The following is an 18,667-nucleotide window of genomic DNA, read 5'->3' on the forward strand; positions in this document are numbered from 1 at the left end:
ACGCTGAGCCACGAAGTGTCGCTCAAAATTCTATTCATTAAAACTCAGGGATGATAAACGAGAGCTCTTCTTTATGTCTGTAAGCTTTTGACTTCTGACGTCAGCGTGATTTAAATTATCGAGTCACAGGTGCTGACATGAAATACAGCCGGGGTTTCTCATGCTCAGGGGACACAGATGCAGTCGGGCACATCAGCTTGCATTTTCCTTGTTTGTCTTTAATTTATTTGAATCCTTCAACTCGGTAACTGCCTAACTGAGGCTCAGTGAAGCCCCTGGCAGTCTGAGACTGAGAAGCCCTGGCTGTGACAGAGAGAGGTCAGACTGAGGCCAGCACAGCCACACTGTATCCTGTCCGTCCCCACAGGCTGCGTCAGCCAGACATCCGCCATCTCCTCACCTGCCTTCCTTCCACTCTGCCACCAGATCCACAATCCTTCTATCAAACACCGAACTACCAGCACAGCACTGCAGTACGTTATCAACCCAACAGTAGATCATTTTATTTAGTGTGTTGTTTAATGTAATACAATATGAATCCTAAAAACAAATGGTGATATCTCCTGCAGGCCAACTACACATATCATAAAAGTTAATTAATATTCTTCTACAATTTTATCCTCAAGATCTGTGGATGCCCTTCCTTGGACTGGTTGCAATCTTTTTTATGCCTCTAATTACAGAATGTCTTCATCTCATGCACAGAGACCAAGGTGGCTGTAGTCAACTGGGTGCTCATTTGAAAAACTAGTATTCCAGAGAGCTGAAATAATTACTAAACTGAGTTGCAGAACTACTGCAATTTGACAAAAATCCAAAGCCTTATCTACAAAGTTGATAGCAATAAAGTAAACAAGAAAACGAGCCTATGAGAAAGAAATGGAAAACTTAAAGCAAAACACAGATGCAGAACACAAAATAACACAAAGTGAGCCACATCAGCATCTATCAAAGCACAGTTTAACAGTCTTCATAAAGCACTTCTTATAAAAAAGTGCTTTATGTCGCCAGTTATAGCCAGAGGTTATACCTAGGAACATCCTTATCAAGACAAAGCCTGTGCAAAAAATCAAGAAGTGTCCATTAGCAGCATGAGGAGAAGAAAAGAGAAAAAAATAAGGCAGACAAATTTAAAGAAAGTAAAAATTAGCACATAACGATCAGCAGCACAGCAAAGCATAAAAAAGCACAAAACAAAATAAGGAGAATTGAAAATGCAACACTAAATCAGCTTGGCATGAGAAGGCAAGACAAGCAGTACCATCAAAATCCAAGTGCAAATGAAGTGTTGTTTTGTGATAGACTTCTTCCGATATGTACATCACTTTTTAGTTTTTTTTTGCACAATGCTTAATATTGCTCTTAATTTGATTGTTTAATTCCCCATCATACACATTATCAATATTTTCCATGATCGTGTCCTTCAACAATTCGCACTTCTTTCACCGCTGAAGGAAGGCTGTTCTCATTCTCATATCACGGACATGGCAGATACGGGCACTGCTCACGCATCCTGCTGTATTCTAGCTTTACACCAGCAAGTGTCGCTCCTGCTCCTCAGTTTCCAGTACACGTCAGTGGGAAAAACAAGCTACACGAGCGCTTAATCAACGGGAGAATACGTCTTAAGCGGGCAAATACTAAAGTTTACTTAGCATCAACGTTTAACATTTAACGTAGAAATCTGGCTACCCCATTTGTGACAGAGGCATCTGCAAAGACTGAAGGAAGCTACAGAATGATTTAAGAATGATTTTTTTCTTCAAAAGTCTGTTTACCGACTTTTATCATCTTGGGTGGGGAAGCCCAGAGAGCGCTTCCAGACTCCTGCATTGTGTGGGCAGCTGCTCTGCCACAGAATTCCTCGGATGCCATGTTCCAGCAATTACCAAACTCCCCTGCTCTCCCCCCAGAGCTCACACTTGGAATAAAGCAGTGTGTTGGAAATATAGCCGATATGCTAGCAGCGCTGTTACTCTGTGACCATTCAGTGGACTACAGCCCCCCGCTTCTCCTCACTCTAATAGGGGTCACTACAAAACGCCCGTTCCCCACTCTACTGGGACTGATCACTTCATCAGGATCCACGCTGAGGAAGAGCCCCTGCCCTCCTGCAGGCTGAGATCCCTGTTCACGTACCTGTTGGAGCTGTGAGAAGACTTGACGTTCTTGGCTGAAATGATGTTTAGAGACAGCACAGCATCAACCGCAGTGTCATCGACTTCTGGTTTGTTCCTGATGCGACCTGGATCACAAGGAAACAAGCTCTTGATGAAAAATAACTTCTTTTTTTAATGATCTAAAGAAAAACAAACGTGAAACATTTTTCCTTCGTTCAAAATTGATAAATAATTCAGACAGCAGAATCATCTTCTAATTCTTCAGAAAAGCACCGCAGAAACAGATGAAGACAATTTCTTGATTCAGCTCAAATGCAAATGTCACATAGTAATAGTAATGATACATTTTATTTTATATGGTGCCTTTAAAAGCAATCATCTCTAAGTAACTTTGGGTTTTTGCCCGGGGCTATTCTTTTATTATTAGACAGAAAGGGAAGCCTTCTCTGTATTTTCCAGATTCCCACACAGAAGTGACAGGAGTGCTCTGACCCTGGGTTCTAACACTGGGTTGCCCTGATACTGGGCAACATTCACATGCAGATAATGCAGAAATAATTGTGTTTTTTGACATCTGACTCACAATGATATGCAGTAGGCCATTTAAAGGACATGTGCCTACTGCTTTGGTTTTTACATTTACAATTCTGCTGGTCAGAATAATGCAGATTTCTCCTACTCAGCACTTAAGAGAGCATCCAATACAAACTACTACCTGCAAATAATACCGTAGCTGCGTGACCACAGGGCTATTCCAACATGTGACCTTTAGAAAACTGAGGATTTCACGTGGACAGCATTCACTGTCTAAGCTCTAAAGCCTGTTTAGTATTCAGAGTTCAGAAAATCGTCTGGTTTTATGTTCTGCCCTTCAGGGTAACACTGCCACTTCAGAACAGCTTCCCGTCAAGGTCACCACCAGCACAGGGCCCTGCCGGTCGAGATGGAGCTGCAAGGTGGAGTCTGTGTTATTGTGTCTTGCACACTGGCTAGCCTGTGTGCAATCTGGCACTCGTCCCAGACCTTGCAGAAAGAAACCGCTATGAGACACTGGCCTCAGCTGACATCATTACTCCACAATGGCCACTGGAACAGATCCACACACCCATCTCTCAAAACAGTTTTCTTTCTGCTTTGCATGGGCTGCTCATTCCTGATGTACAAGCATTTGCTCTCCCAGTCTAACCCGCATCATTGCCAAATTAATCCCAATTTATGGAACTGACTGGATCTCAAGCATTTTCCTGTTATATTAGCCCTCATTTGAACAACACTGTATGCAATAAAGTAGCGTAACAGCAAATTAGCCACCTCATTTACAAGTGCATTACAGAACATGGAAATCCGGAAGTGTCAATGCACTTTTGTAAAGCTGTGTAAAGTTTGGTGATCTGACGTTTGCATTAGTCAGAGAATGAGAGCAGGCGTGTGCAGCTGGGAAGGCATCTTCTTCCCCATGAAGCCCACACTCACCAACCACCAGCTCCCGGACGTCCTTCCAGTGCAGCTCGCTGCCCTTCTCGTGGATGATGGTGACCGTGATCCGTCTCTGAATGCCCTGTGGAAGGAGCAGGGGCAGAGACCACACAGTCAGTCCCCCTTTCCCGGCGAGTTCTGCAAGCAGTGCACATTCCCCCACTGCAGAGTCTTCCTAAAAAGACTCTTTTGGCATTCTGTACGGCTGCACTCGTTCCTAAAATCAGCGCCCTGCAGAGGCACCGCCATTGTGCTCGTTCACAGTGGGGGAGGTCACTCAGGAATACTCAGCTCTGCTCAAGAGGCATTTTCTTAAAGCATGACATTGTATTCTTTTTTACTTTGTTACTGTTTTCTGCAAATTTAGTGTTTGCCTTGCTTTCTTCTAAATGCTACAAATGATCAAATACGCATTCAAATTAATGAATTCAAATTAATCATTAACAACTATAGATACCCAAACTATAACAAACTAAACACATTGTAACTTCACGCTGTCTGCGTTTCCTTTCGGCTACATTCCTTTAGGAAACCAGGTTGGTGCAGGGCTCAGATTCTCAGCAGTGTGTGTTGGGGACTCGTGTGGAGGTACCTGGTGCAGCAGGTATGTGCCGTGACAGGGCAGGCCTCCTGTGTGATCCACTACAGCTGGGATATACCTGAGAGAGAGACAGGACAGGCTGTCAGACACCTGCATTACAGCTTCCTCTCCAGGTGATGAAGGTGGTAGAGACAGCCATGGATGAGAAAACTCTGACCTACAATTCCCTGATCTTTGAATATAATCATCTACAACCACTCCTCGAGGACCACAATCCTGCAAGTTGTCTTCACATCACTAACAGTTATAAGGCCAGCGGAGAAGGCAATAATCCTTTTATGGGCCAGTTGTCTTTTCTCAGGCGTAAAGGGGTTTACAATCCCCAGTCTACAGGATTCTTAACTTTGTTCTGCATGACAAAGACCCAACACAGGAGTGTTTGAGGAAAGTAATATCCTCGTAAGCCTACATGTACGTTCCGATTCAGGCAACGATGAAAAAAGGCCGGGGAGTGTGAAGATGAAACAGCTGTCTTGGGTGAACCCGGCAGGCTCCTCAATGGGGCTGTGATTCACCCCAGTCTGCCTGTCTTTGCTGTGCACATCAGGTCCTCTCACTCATCTTTTATTCCTGGAACAATCCTATTAATCTGCATGCTCGAACAAGAGGCAGGACTGGTTTTTATCTTTTTCTTAATTCTACACCAAACTTCTCTAGACATGTTGTGAAAACAGAAGTCAATCATGTGGAAATAAGGATCAAAAACTCAATTCAGTCCTGCGTTTCCACTACGGCGATTGCCACTTAGTTCAGTGTGTTCACAAGAAACAGCAGGCTGGGACTTACTCCCCAGTGGGCTCCAGTTCGCTGATCTCGAACCACACCAGCAGGTCATACTTGCTCACACACTGGCCGAGGTTGGGCTTGCTGATGGTGTTCAGCTTGGTGGCCGGTACTGCAAGGCAAAACACAGAGCCCTAAATCACTGCGGCACCATCACGCGGGCACTACCCAGAGCAAATCACCGAACCAATAAGTGCGTCTTATTAAAAAAAAAAACATGCAAGTTTTGGCTTGATCACGTAGTGTTCCTAACTGCTTGCATCATAGTTTGTGGCGGGCGTGCAAGTTACAGAACTTTTACGCCTGGTAGATACAGTAAAATCAGAGTAGAATAGCCGTAATTCTCAGACCTGTTTTTTGCAGTAGGAAAAATGGTACAAAGATCAATGGAATTAAAATTCCATTTGACCTTGGGAAATGTTACATTTAAATGTGCTTGATGCACTATTAATATATTTAAGCACAACTAAGAGGGAGGCAACAGGACAGGAGCAGTGACATCCTATTTTCTTCCTACAGTTTCATCTGCACAAGGTTATCAATAATGTTTCTACACATCTAATGAGGTTCTGCATGGATAATGTTTTAACAAAGAAGGCTTCACATCCGAAACGTTTTCTCTCTTCTCTTTTCAGCATGGAATAAACCTATTACTTATTACTTTGCAGACTACGCATGCTGACGGAGCTACCCATCTGAACTAATGTTTTAACATGTGTGTTACAGCATATCCACCTCCCGAAAATGCTGTTTTGCAGTTGAGAATGTACAAAAACGCTGAATGACACATGCTGCACCTTCTACAAATGTATCCAAGAAACAGCAACAGCTTGTGGCCTAAATCACACGTCACACTGCTACAGAGCTCAATAGGAGCAATCAGGATCATAACTTTAATTGTGCTGCAGATGTTTAAAAATTAATTCTGTCGTTTTCTGTCACTATAAATTATGCACAGCATTCATAAAAGGTTGAGATAATTAATTTAGGACCCATGCAGCAATGGTTCAGATATGATCCATCCCTTTGCAAAAAGCTGTTTATTCTTGGTAATGGCTGCGGCAACCCAGAGCCTATCCTGAAAGGACAGAGTGCTGGGAAGGACACAGCCTGGAGGGGATGCCAGTCTATCACAGGGCACACACACACAGGGACAGGGTAGACAGACTAGTTAACAGAGTCAGCATGTCTTCGGAGGTTGGGAGAAAACCAGCAACCTGTTAAAAAAAACCCCAGAGGCATTGAAGGTGCCCCTGTCCACTCAAACCCAGGACCAAAGAGCTGTTCTGCTCTATAAGTGTAACTAAGGCGCAGAAGCAGACATCTCCTGATAAGCCATCAAATCTGGTTTTCAAAGTATTAGACACACACCTTAAAACAAACACCTGTGACATGAAGAAGAAAGATACACAAAGACATATGAAAGATTACAAAAGAGAGACCACTCCACCCATCTTGCCCACTTGGTTGCTAGCAGCTATTTTCTCTGAGGATCTAATTCAGCTATTTCTCAAAAGAAGCCAGGGTATCAACAACATGGCTGGGGAAATTGTTACTCCCACAGCCCTTTCAGTAAAAAAGTGCCTCCAGGTCTCAGTTTTAAATGCACTTCAAGACAGTTTCCACTTGTGTCTTCCAGTTTCTATTTCACTGCTCAGACTGAAGAAAAAAAAAGAACATTCAATATCTCATTTAACCCATTTAAGGTGTTCGAGCTCCAGAGACATACACGCCCATGAATTTGGTAACATGTTAAAGGGACAAAAAGAAGCAAATCCGGGAAAATCTTCTCTCAGGTTGCTGAGAGACGTTTGACACCTGAGAGATATACGTCTTGCAAAAGAAAATACGAAACCTTAGGGCATGAAAAAAACTGTTTGTGATGCATTTGGGAAGGCCTATTTAAAAGACCTGAGGAAAACGGTAAAATTCATGGCTACTAAACAGGAAACATTAACTGAACTCGTTCTTCCTGTTCTAAAACCTGTGGCAAGAAGCGATGGTGAAAGCAGGGCCCCGGCTGTTTGTTTCCAGGGCAGCTAACGCTACTGGTAGGATGGAGGCAGCACTACTCGCGCCTACGACACCTGGGGGCACACACAGAGCACAGCACGGCACCGGGCAGGCGACGCGCTTGCCCGGGCTCGGACTGCGGTACAAACCGTTGTGCTGGGGCACGGTCAGCACCGGGCCGCTGGGAACCGGCAGGAAGGGAAACCTGGCCAGCTGATCTGCACTGTCCTCGAAACCAGCCACCGCTGACGACGCCAGGGCGTTGGCGTGCTCTGACAGGGTGTCCAGCACGTGCGTGTTAACGTAACCGCTCATGAGGTACTTGACCAGCTCAATCTTTCGGGCATGGTCTGAAATGAAATTGGACACGGCGGAGCAAGGGGGCACGATGAGGGGAGACGGGGGGGGGGGGGGGGGGGAGGGGCAGTTGCGTGGAAGAGCAGACCGGGAGTTGGGCAAAAAGAGGGGGGAAATGAGAAAAAAGAAAAGGGGAGACCGCATGCATAACAACACGAGCTGTGCAAACGAAATGAGGCAACGCACACGGGTGTCCCCTGGCAGGATTCTAGGGATCCACTCGGAACTCCAGAAATCATGGAAAACTAATACAAAATAGCAAAAAAGTGGTATGCAATCAGGGCCAACTCGCAGGCAGGAAGCTTAGAGATGACCTCGTACGCCAGAGCCAGAGCAGGCTGTGTGCATATATCTGTGACGGACCCACAGCCAGGAAGCCCGATTCTGGCCTGCATGGCGCACTCAAGATCGAGGCACTCCTTATCGAGCGCTCTGCTCCCGGCACTCCTGTGTTTCACACAAGCAGCTTTTCCATGTGCTCTCAATACTGGGATTGACAGGCTCTATGGAACAGTCCTCTGTGTGCTTTCCTCTTTTTATCACCTTGGGAATGTCCGAAACTGACTATGAAGCTGGGATAGAGTGACTGTGATTTCAGCAGCATGTTTCTTCAAGGTATACAGAAAAAAATAAAGCCCACACCAGAGCACACAGGCCTATGAATCACACTTCTACTGTTCTGACACCCTGCAGTTGCAGATCAATAAACCGTGACCTTTGCAGAATAAGTGAAACAGCCTGTGTTTGGTGTGTGTGTGTGTGTGTGTGGTGTGTGTGTGTGTGTGTGTGCATGCATATGTTTTTTGCATGAAACAAATTTCACTTTAAAGAAATTAACCAGACCAGTTTACTCCATTCTCTAATTTCCAGAGATTAGATACAGTTTTGACAATGCAGATTGTTAAACTTTGCATAATTAGTGCACCGAGTTACAGAACCTCAAGAATCTCCTATTGTAACATAAAATAGATCTCTTAAAATATATAAATGCTCATACCTGGCTTGGACAATGGCATGGGAGGAGGAAAGTATTTCCGTGAGGGCTGTGGAGGACTGTAAAAAGACAGAATAATTATACACCCTCACAATAAATCACACATTTAAAAAAGGTCCCCAACAGCGAATGTTTTAACATAATCAAAAATATAATGCAGACAGTTCCATAAACACTATGTTGAATTGACATTTAGGCATCAACACCCTTGTAGTAACATCTTCTACCGCTTAGCTGCATTATTTACAAGTTAACCGTAATTTAATCAGTACATTATTCTCACAAATAAATGCTTTACTAGTTGAAACGTGACTGCTGATAGCTTGTTTGTTATGCATGTATATAGCGTCAGTCAGTAACAGTTAGGTAGACATTAGGGGGTGACTCCTCCGTGGGACTGACGTGACTCGGGGCCTCACCTGTTCAGATCCTGGCCTTGAAGATGCAGTGGGTGTTGCTGGTAGTGGCCAAAGACTTCAAACACTATGGGCTTGGTCTTGATGTACTCTATGAATGACTCGGTCACCTCCACGGCAATCTGCATGGGGAGACAACGCACAATCAAAGCCTTGTGGGTCCTTAAGGACTGAACTGACACTTTAAAGCTTCGTATTTAGCTGCCACCCAGCCTGCACCCCAAACTGAAAGACCCTCTATCGATTAGAACATCAGGGAGGAAGCACATGAGAGGAGGCCTTTCAGCTCATCGTGCTCATTTGATTCCTCATGTCCCCACAGACCCCCAGCCAGTAATGGTAGCAGAAGGAACAAACCCCCCAGGGATGAAGTCTCCATGGAAAGGGACAATTTAGAGCTGCCAATCAAGCATTACCTGCATGTCTTTGGGAGTGGGAGGGAACCGGAGAACCTGGAAAAACCCATGCAAACACGTGAAGAACATGCAGACTCCATACAGACAGGTGGCACAAGCTGGGCACAAACCCAGGACCCCGGCACTGCGAGGCAGTAGTGCCATTGCACTGTCCTGATTATAGACGATTTAATCCAGCTCCACTGCCCTTGCAGCCTTCTGTACTGACTGCATATGTCACACACGGAAGGCACTTTGCTGTATATCTGTATCTAAACATCAGTTTTCTTACAGCACTTTTGGTGAAACCTAACATTTTCTGCAAGACATTCTACATGGAACAGCAATGCATATCAAGTGGAATTCCATGGAATGTAATTCCAAAGAGATTCTTTCAAAGGTGCACTTGAAACACACGGTTCCTGGACACCTCCCTGAAAGATCCACCCAGCAGCTGAAGAAAGGGATGCAGAGACCTTCTGACTTTTTACAAAATGCGTTACTGATGCATGACTTGTCCACAAGGGATCAGAGCAGCAGGTGGTAACATTCAAGCGCTGTTTTCTCTCTTTTCTAAAAAAAAATCTCCTGGCCTCCCCTCTCCTCGCGACTCACGTTCTGCACGTGGTAGAAGCCCAGGGGGGACCCCCGGCCTGTGTTCTTCAGGGGCTCCGTGGAGAACGCCTCGTCGTGGCGGTGCAGAAAACTGCCAGAAAGAAGACAGCATCACCGACGTGCACTGCACTGTCGCAGAACAGAGCTTTCAAGAGCTTAAAGAAAATGAGCTGCCAATCACACAGAGGAAGACAGAGTCAAGGATAGAGACGACGATACAATATCGATGGACAGTCAGGGATAAAGAGAGAGGAGAGAAATAGTGCAATTTTGAGTTTAAATTAAATGTTTCCTCTTATTGCTTTGAATGGTTTAGGGATCTACAGGACTACAGGGAGCTACAGGACTTTTCTATTGCTAAATCCAGGTTATTTTCTGTCATTTCTAAGCTCTCTTCTCGACGGCTCTGAGCCCTGCTCCCCTGTTGAGAGACCTGCCAGGTGAAAACGGTAAGAGGAGGCCGGCTGACTCACTTGAACTGGCAGAAGATGTCTGCGTACTCGGGCAGGATGCCGCTGGCCTGGAGGACCGTCACGCGGAAGGTGAAGATGCTGCCGACCTCCAGGTGACCCCCCAGCTTCTCCGACAGGCCCTCCAGCGTCAGTTTGGTGTCCGTGTTGCCCAGCTTGAGATCTAGGAACCCGACACCGACAGGCCTCAGAACCGGCCCCGCTTACAGGCTGCCACTCGGGCTTCCCAATTACAAAACGCCCTGGCAAGGCCTTGGCCCAACGGGATCGAATGAGTGTTTAAATTCAAGACGAGTTTGTGAAGTCTGTGAGGGCAACACACGACATTACCGTACTGCTCAGATATTAAAAGGCAAGTACTGGTTCTTTATTATAGAAAAAACGCTCGCTTATGCCAGTTTATCGGCTATAAATGTCTATCGTACATTAGTTAACTTACTCACATCAAGCAGTCAGTGCAACAACAAACCCTTTATATATCCGTTCTTTGCTTAAGTGCTTCTGTGCTACCCATGAAGGACTTGTGTAATATAATAACCGAAATCCACCCTGGTTCCAGCATTCTCCAAGCCTGAGGCACGAGTTGCAATTCTACGTTCATCACAGGTGTTATAAACAAACGCTTTACAGATCGGAGATGAGATCAGATGAAGCCGTTCTTCTTCAGTTCTGCTTATGCTGACATGACCAGGACACAACACTAAAATAAACTGCCTAGACTGCCATTACTCTGTTATTCTTCAGTACAATAAATCAAAGACACACAAAAAAAACCATGTACCACCCCTACCAATGTCATTTATTCTGTTGATTTCTTCTGAAGGTGTGATGACCTCTGAACTTTGACCTTGACCTTCCACAATGCGCAGTTCCTCCAGGGAGAGCCCTGAGCGAGTCATGGCCACTGTGGAAAAATCAGTCTGGAACAGGAGGGAGGGAGGAAAAAAAACATGACATCAGTTACAAAAACGAGAGGAGGCCAATCTGGCCTGTTTGGTATTTAGTAACTAATTGATCCGAGAAAGTCATCCAACCATTTCCTCCAGGAAACCAGGGGTATTGGCTTCAACAGCAAAGCTGGGAAGCTTGTACCACACTCCATCAACACTTGAAAGCAATCTCCTTGAGGCTGTGAGCCAAGGCAATCAATAAAACTAATTCCAGTAAAACTCTCCAGCTACTGACAATGAAAAAGACCTCATATTTTCTCTATTTATTGGTCTGACCATTTGCATGAACATCAAAATAAGTATATCACACATAAAGAGGAAAATATTTAGGGGATGTAGGTGATATTATCACTGTCAGCAGCAACGCAATGCACATGTTAAAAAGGCAAACACAATGCTGGGCTACACTGGAACTGGCAAAGCACTGCTTAGATCCATCTGGAGCACTGCATGCAGTTCCTGCCTCTGCTTTACAAAAGGAATCATGAAAGAAAAATAGAGAAAAGTAAAAAAAAACTCTGAAGCACTCAGAAGAAGATGACTGAGGTCAGGAATCAACAGCGGTTGATCTGATTAGTTATTTCAAGTTAGGTCCGTTGAGCAGAATATGAGGACATGAACTGGCAACTTGCTAAAAGCCAATTTCATAAGAAATCTAGAGAGCCCTTTTTTTACACTGAGAGCTGGACTGGATTACCAGGGCACACTGTGCAAGCCCAGACACCGGGAACTCTCAAGTCTCAGTCAGACTAGAATCACAAGGGCTGTAAAAAAAAGCAGAGCACTGAATGGCCTGTTCTCGTCATCAGCTTTTCTTCCCTTCTCATGGAAAGAAACACAATAGGCTGCTCAAGAGATTACTCCGCACGGCCTAGAAATCCACTTACTCCATTTCTAAATCCACAGCACAACATTTTAATTAAAAACTCAGTGGAGGATTTTGACTCCGATACAGCTGTTTGCAAATCTGTATGTTTTAATACATTCTCACTTTCTCGTAATACTAAAATCCAGCTTATTCAATACAAAGTATTACACAGAGATCATTTCACAACAAAAAGATTGTTCTCTGAGGGCCTAATGAAATCCAGCACTTTTCAATACAGAGCAAACAGCTCTTGAAAGACTCATTGCAGGATAGAACAGATTCATTTAAAAGGATTGGTGACCTTTTATTATCTTTTCTACAACTGGAAGACAATAATTCAGGAATCACTGCAACACCGCTGCTCGCTCATACATGTTCATTTCTCTTCAAATTCAATATCATCTCATACAATTGCTAAGTGTGGTTGAAAAGTAGTTATTGCCTTTCGCGATTCATTTATTATTGTTTGTGCCTCATGCCCCACACATATTGATCCTTCTGTATTAAAAATAAATAGAATCGACCTTGCGGAAAAAAAAACAAAAAACAATCAGGGCATATTTCTGAAGAGGCTCAAGAGGAAGGATTGTCGAAAAGGTGAAACTCAATAATACCTTATGGAATTAGTTTCTAGATACTGAGAACAAGTACATGGAGCTAGCATTGTGTTCTTTTATACAAATGATCCAATTCACATAAAAACTTAAAACGCCAAACCCGAAACCATTTCTGAACACTGAGTTGCACCTCGACTGGATGTGTGTGAAGTACAGTACCTACAGTAAAGGACCCAGTCTGGCTGACTCTAATTCTGTCCACGTTAAGTGTTCGGCAGGTGCTAAAATATCAGGAATGCTTCTCTTTCCCACTGAGCACGACTAGTGTGAACCGCAGCCGAAGACGAGGGGATCTATCACAGCCGGGACACTGCGGTGGGGTCTGACGGGCCCCTTGCAGCTGCTCACCGTTTTGAAGTACTCGTCGTCAAAGGAGATCTTCGCCGTGCCCGACTGCCGCACCCCAGAACCATAATCCGGCGCCTCCTCGTCGGCTTAAAAAAAAAAAGGCCGGACAGTTGTTGAGTCCCATGGGCTCCCCAAGACCAGGCCCATTCGCACCTCAAACAACGGAAGCACCTGCTGGGGTTCTTGTGTCTCCTCCACAGCTCCCTGCAACCTCTAGCTGAACAGCAACATTCCTGAACGACAGAGCAGCTAAATCCTCATGAGCAGCAGCTTGCATTTAATGAAGGCAATAACTGCCAGTTGCACTGATTAGCTTTGGTTTCCTTAATAGTCTGTAACTCTTTCCCCTTTACTTTCTGTCCATACCTGCTCCTGGAGTACTACTACTTATTGGAATGGTGATGCTTAACTATTTAAAAGACACTGCTTCAAAGGGCACCTCATTCAAGAGCTCACACCACCTGTCCTTTTCATGTTATCGATAGCACATTATTACCATGATTAATATTATAGCGATATTACTGGGTGCCAGTTTGCTGTTGATTTCCGTTTCAAAATCTTTTGGATTTTCAGAATCGCCCCCCATTAAAATCTCAATTGCTTGTTGCAATTACAGTTTCGAATGACATTCACTTATTTAAATACGCCACCCCTCAGAAGAGCCCACGGTGAAGTTCCTATAGGTTGACACCAGCGGTACTGACCTGCGATAGCTTGGACTCCAACCCGCAGGAACCCACGCACCTCTCCCTTCTCGGTCACGATGGCCACTCTGTGGACCAGCGGAACAGGGTACAGCAGGTTGCTCAGGTACACGAAGGCTCTGCGGCAGAGAGGAGTCACAGACGCGTCAAGGGGAGAGTGAGAGGCACAGCCCGTCAATAAGTCGCCTCCCCCTTGTTACACATCCTGTACGTTAAGAACCAGGACTCCCCCCCCCTTCCTCACTCTCAACCAGGCCAAAGGAGATCTGTGGAGGCCAAGGAAAGTCCCCTCGGCCTTGTGCAACAGGACTGTGCAAGGTGACCCTGGGACTGTGCAAGGTCACAGGTCAAGCTGTCTGCGCAGCGCTGCAATCTGGGGGAACAGTGTTCTGCAGTTCTTCGCTCACCAGCCCCAACAAAAGACTCTTGTCAGATTTGGTGTTTCAGATGTGTCAGACAGACTTATTGTACAATTACTGAAAACAGATGAACGCCTGGACCCTCTGCTATGAAATTAAAAAAGTGTAAATAATGGACACTCCCCAGCTTGAACAATTAGTCTTTGCCACGTTTTTCTGATGCTGCCACACCAAAGCAAGTCCTTTATCAACTAAGCGCTACACAGAAAATTTCCAGTGTTTTTTCTCTCCACTAAACAGTGCAGTCATTTTGCAACCTTGTTAAAACATTTCTTAAAAATAAACTCTCACACTTCACTTAAATGCACTTCCAGGTCGCTATGACTCTCTCCTAGCAAAATGTTTCAGTTTATCTCACCCCTCACATAGGAGTACAAAATTAATGCAATGTATTGCCAAAAATGTAAAAACACCAAACAGAATGTATAGAAACAAAAAACACACCAAAAACATACAAACGTTAACTAGAGAAAAAAAAAATGTAAATTGCAAATTAAAACAAAACATATGCAACTAAAATAAAAGCCTTTTCAGTATGTTTCGTATACACAGAGAGTAATGCTTCATTTAAATAAAATAGTTGTAAATATACAGAATCAGTACAGCATGTATTTTTAGCCTGCATCAACCAGTATGGATTTTATTCTGCAATTCACAACTTATCATCTTCATGCTGTCTCAGTGTTCTTAACCGAATTTCACTCCTTTCATTAAAGCAGCCAGTACCTTATCAGGGGGTGAGCAAATTTATGCAGCAAAGAGAACAGACTGAAAAGGCTCTGAACACTGCCATCATCACGACTGATAAAATGACATGGTCAAAGAAAAAAAAATGGAACAGATTACATCTTTAATAAAAACTTTAAACAAAAACACACAAAACAAAAAAAGGCAAAAAATAATGATTTGTCTTTGTTAAAACACACAAAACACTGATGGGTGTTAAGTCACATTTTTATGCGTTCAGTTTGAAGCCGCTCGGCACCGTCCCTTCGGGCGCTGAGGTCAGGAGAATCTAGCTCTTTCGATGCAGGTCGTCTGCTGTGAAGTATCATAACGAATGACCACCACGAGCAGGGGCTCCCAGGCCAGAACTGCCGCTGTGACCGTGAATAACCACACACCGAGGGCAAGGCGCTCCTGAAAGCGCCCGTCTTGAGTATCTGCCTCAGACCCGGGTGCGAGCACGGACTTACTGCCTTGTTCAGCACAGGCATAAGTGTTTCTTACTGATCTTTAAAGGGCACTGTTTCTGTAAAGCGGGCCAGTAGGCCCTCGCTGTGCCAGTCACTCTGGGGAGTGGCTAAAAAGCTGCAAACGCTCAGGTGATCGAATCGAGGCGGCCTGGCCTGCTCTCCGTGGTGTTAGACTTGGGTAAGGAGTGCAGGAGGCCGGGCGGTCGGTCGGCGAAAGAGCTGGCAGCCCCTGGCATCAGTGCCCGACGCCCCAGGGGTGGACCTCACCAACCTGCCCACTAAAATAAACCAGGGGGAGCGGTCGTAGAAGGGGTCCTGGCCGTCGCCGCAGATGTCGGAGCCCTCCTCCGTGCCGGCGTCGGAGCCCGTGTCGTCCACGAAGGCCTCGTCGTCGTCGAAGTCCTCCATCTCGTCCTGCCGCTCGTCCGCCAGCTCGGTGATGTCCGAGTCGGCCGTGGAGAAGGTGGGGGAGGGGGTGCGCTCCGCCAGGCGCTCGTTCACGCAGCCGTGGAAGATCGGGGAGCTGCCGCGCCGCGGGGGGGGGGCGGGGGTGGAGGGGGAGCAAGAATCGAGAAGAATTAACATGGAGAGGAGCGCGCCCTAACCCCTCCCCCCCAGCACACCCATCCCTGCTGGGGGGGGCACACGCTGGCTCCGGGGAAGACGAGCGGCGAGATGAGGACCCCAATTACAACAACAGCAGCCCACCTGAAGGATCTTTATCACTGCAGCCAAGAGCCCTGCAGCAAAGCCCCTGACGGCAAAATGCAAACCAATCCCACCTCCATTTCATTTTTCAATACATGCATCTCTTCAAGATCAGATAACCTATCTTGCGAACGGCTTATGGAGGTCTCTGCAGGAGCTGCTACTATTCTTGTTTTTGTTCATGTTATTCTCACACATGCTGGTACCTGCATGTAGGAAATCTGGAACCCGGGACATGTGAGCCCATTCTAATTTACATTCCGATTTCCTTCCATTCTACAGTGCCATATTCCACAAACTCAGCTAAGGATATTGTCAAATGCACAACAATCTGACTTACTAATTACTAGCTGCTATCGGACCAACCTATCAGCACACCTTTGTATTAAAGCTCCATCAGGAGCCTTCTGTGTTGTTCGGGAAGCTGCTGAAGTCCCGTGTCTAGTCACCTTGGAAGGGCTTTTTTTCCCCATTTATAAAAAAGTGAAGGTTAAACCGAGTCACAGCAGCACATCTATAATGCTCGAGCAGTGAGCTAAATGCACTGGCAAGGGCACAACCATATGTTTAAAACATAAAAGCCCCCCAGGGGATCCATAGTATAGATGGGAAACATGACACAACACATAATAAATGGTATACAAAGAAACAGGCAAATAAAACAGTACTACAACAGTAAAAGGATCGTAAAAGCTGGAGTAGTTTATGAGATAACGGAGGATTAATAACAGAGGGTGACTAAGAAATAATCTACATGGTAAATGAAGATTCATATTCATTTAAACTGCACGTGCTTTCTAAAAATGGCTGGAGAAAACCCAGAGATTAAACCAGATACAGGACAAGTAGAGAAGCAGGACAGTCCATATGGTCTTTCTTGTGTTCTTTAGATCTGGGCTCAGTGGCTAATTAACCAATTAATTTGACTATTTTATAAGAAAAGAGGCAGCTAACAGAAAAGGGGAAGCTACAAGTACAATACTGCAGAGATGAGACACTTCTCGAAATTACATGAAAACTACAGAACTCATTACTTATACATTCAAATGATGTTCTAACAGAAACTACAGCAGTACAGAAATGCAAAAAAAAAATACTCAATATGATACAAGCCAAGAAAAAAAATAACAGCAAAAATGAAGCAACATGAAGAGACAACAATGTACTAAAATGCATTTGTGTGAATTATGGAAATAGGATTAATTAGTATTCACTGGTGAACCCCTTTTCATTACTGGTGTCATTTGCTTCCAACAAAATGATACAAACAGAATTCAACCGTGAAGATGTAGTATCACACGATCCTACGAGTCACTAGTTTTCAATGTCTTCTTTGTTGATTTTGAGAATATTTTTCAATGATCCGGAAATAAATACAACTGAATTCTTTTAAGGAAATGTCAGCGCGTGGCCCTGTTTAATCCGCCATTCCTGTTTTGCAACAGCTTCTGAAACAGCTCTTTCCCAAACCAGCACAGCACAGAACTCCCAGTCCGAAACGGGGAGCATCTGAGCCCCCATCCCCCCCCGCTCACCTCCCTACGAGTTTGAACCAGTGGAAGCGGTCGTAGAAAGGGTCGCTGCCCGTGAGGGCGCCCTCGGGGTCCTCCTGGCCGGACGAGGCCATCTCGCCCGCGCGGTCGTACATCTCGCGCATCTGCTCCAGCCGCTGCCTGCGGAGTAGAGCGGCACGGGTCAGCGCTGGGGGCGCGGGGGCTTCGGGGCGCCGTGCGGCCCTCCCAGCAGGGGCCCCCACTCACTTGAGCTTCTCCAGAGACCAGTAGTGAGTGGCCCCGTTCTTCAGGTCCTGCACCTCCACGGCCACCACCGTGCGCGGGAAGGGCCAGGGGTCCCGCTGCTTCTCCAGCTCGGGGGGCAGCAGCTCGGGGGGCAGCGGGGAGTACAGCGTGTCCGTGAGCAGCACGAACTGGAACTGCACCTGGAGGGAAACAAAGGGAGAGCCCGCCTTGGGCTTCATCCTCGGTGCCCATTAGCAGAAACCTGCTGAGCGCCAGGAAGGGTCGCAGCGACCCAGGAGCCTGTCCCGGAAGCACAACCCCCTGGGCGCCGCCCCGCCATGCAGCAAGCCAAGAGGAAACTGGAACGCCTGGCTGCAGTCACAGTCATGCCTACAGCTCCCTGCTGTCATGACTGAGAGAAGCAGAAATGGACCTTAACTGTAGCTGAACCAGTACCCTGAAAGCCTTTCAGGCTGATGGCCAAGAAGTGCGTGCGTGGAGAACCACACCAGCACTGAGCACATCCGCCAGCGGAGCACCATGCCAGAGATTCTCCGTATGAGACAGGTCGGCCTGTTCAACTGCCCTTTGCAATGCATCGTGGGAATGTCCCTACCGAAGTGATGCATCGCGGGATCTTCCAATCGACAAAACAATCTACAAGTCTGCCACTTGTCCAGTCTTTTTCGAGCATGATTTACACTACACAGATGAACAGAAAATCAGCAGCACAAATATTCAGATCCCATGATGCAGCACTGTGGCAGGGACGCAAGATTAAATTTAGAGAATATCATTGAATGTTCAGTGTGATAACTTCATCGTTATAATGCTTTACTATATTCATTAGCGCCAACACTATAATGTTTTTTTTGCTC

The 18,667-nt window shown here is 45.7% G+C and overlaps 1 protein-coding gene across 3 annotated transcripts in view; it reads right to left on the reverse strand.

Moving 5' to 3' along the window:
- Positions 1 to 18,667, reverse strand: part of kif1b (kinesin family member 1B) — a 93,604-nt gene that overhangs the window by 11,128 nt on the left and 63,809 nt on the right. For 2 of the 3 annotated variants that reach the window (XM_088938162.1, XM_088938161.1), the window contains 14 exons: positions 17,811 to 17,989; positions 17,586 to 17,723; positions 15,614 to 15,865; positions 13,728 to 13,846; positions 13,024 to 13,109; positions 11,031 to 11,160; positions 10,244 to 10,403; positions 9,771 to 9,861; positions 8,764 to 8,882; positions 8,348 to 8,403; positions 4,984 to 5,092; positions 4,189 to 4,255; positions 3,594 to 3,678; positions 2,140 to 2,245 (listed from right to left, as the gene is read on the reverse strand). In XM_088938162.1, the coding sequence (XP_088794288.1) occupies positions 2,140 to 2,245; positions 3,594 to 3,678; positions 4,189 to 4,255; positions 4,984 to 5,092; positions 8,348 to 8,403; positions 8,764 to 8,882; positions 9,771 to 9,861; positions 10,244 to 10,403; positions 11,031 to 11,160; positions 13,024 to 13,109; positions 13,728 to 13,846; positions 15,614 to 15,865; positions 17,586 to 17,723; positions 17,811 to 17,989 (1,697 nt within the window). The remainder of the gene's footprint in view (positions 1 to 2,139; positions 2,246 to 3,593; positions 3,679 to 4,188; positions 4,256 to 4,983; positions 5,093 to 8,347; positions 8,404 to 8,763; positions 8,883 to 9,770; positions 9,862 to 10,243; positions 10,404 to 11,030; positions 11,161 to 13,023; positions 13,110 to 13,727; positions 13,847 to 15,613; positions 15,866 to 17,585; positions 17,724 to 17,810; positions 17,990 to 18,667) is intronic. The other variant, XM_088938163.1, reaches the window with a different exon arrangement.

The sequence above is a fragment of the Atractosteus spatula genome, chromosome 20, assembly GCF_055471065.1.
Source record: "Atractosteus spatula isolate fAtrSpa1 chromosome 20, fAtrSpa1.hap1, whole genome shotgun sequence".
NCBI lineage: Eukaryota > Metazoa > Chordata > Actinopteri > Semionotiformes > Lepisosteidae > Atractosteus > Atractosteus spatula.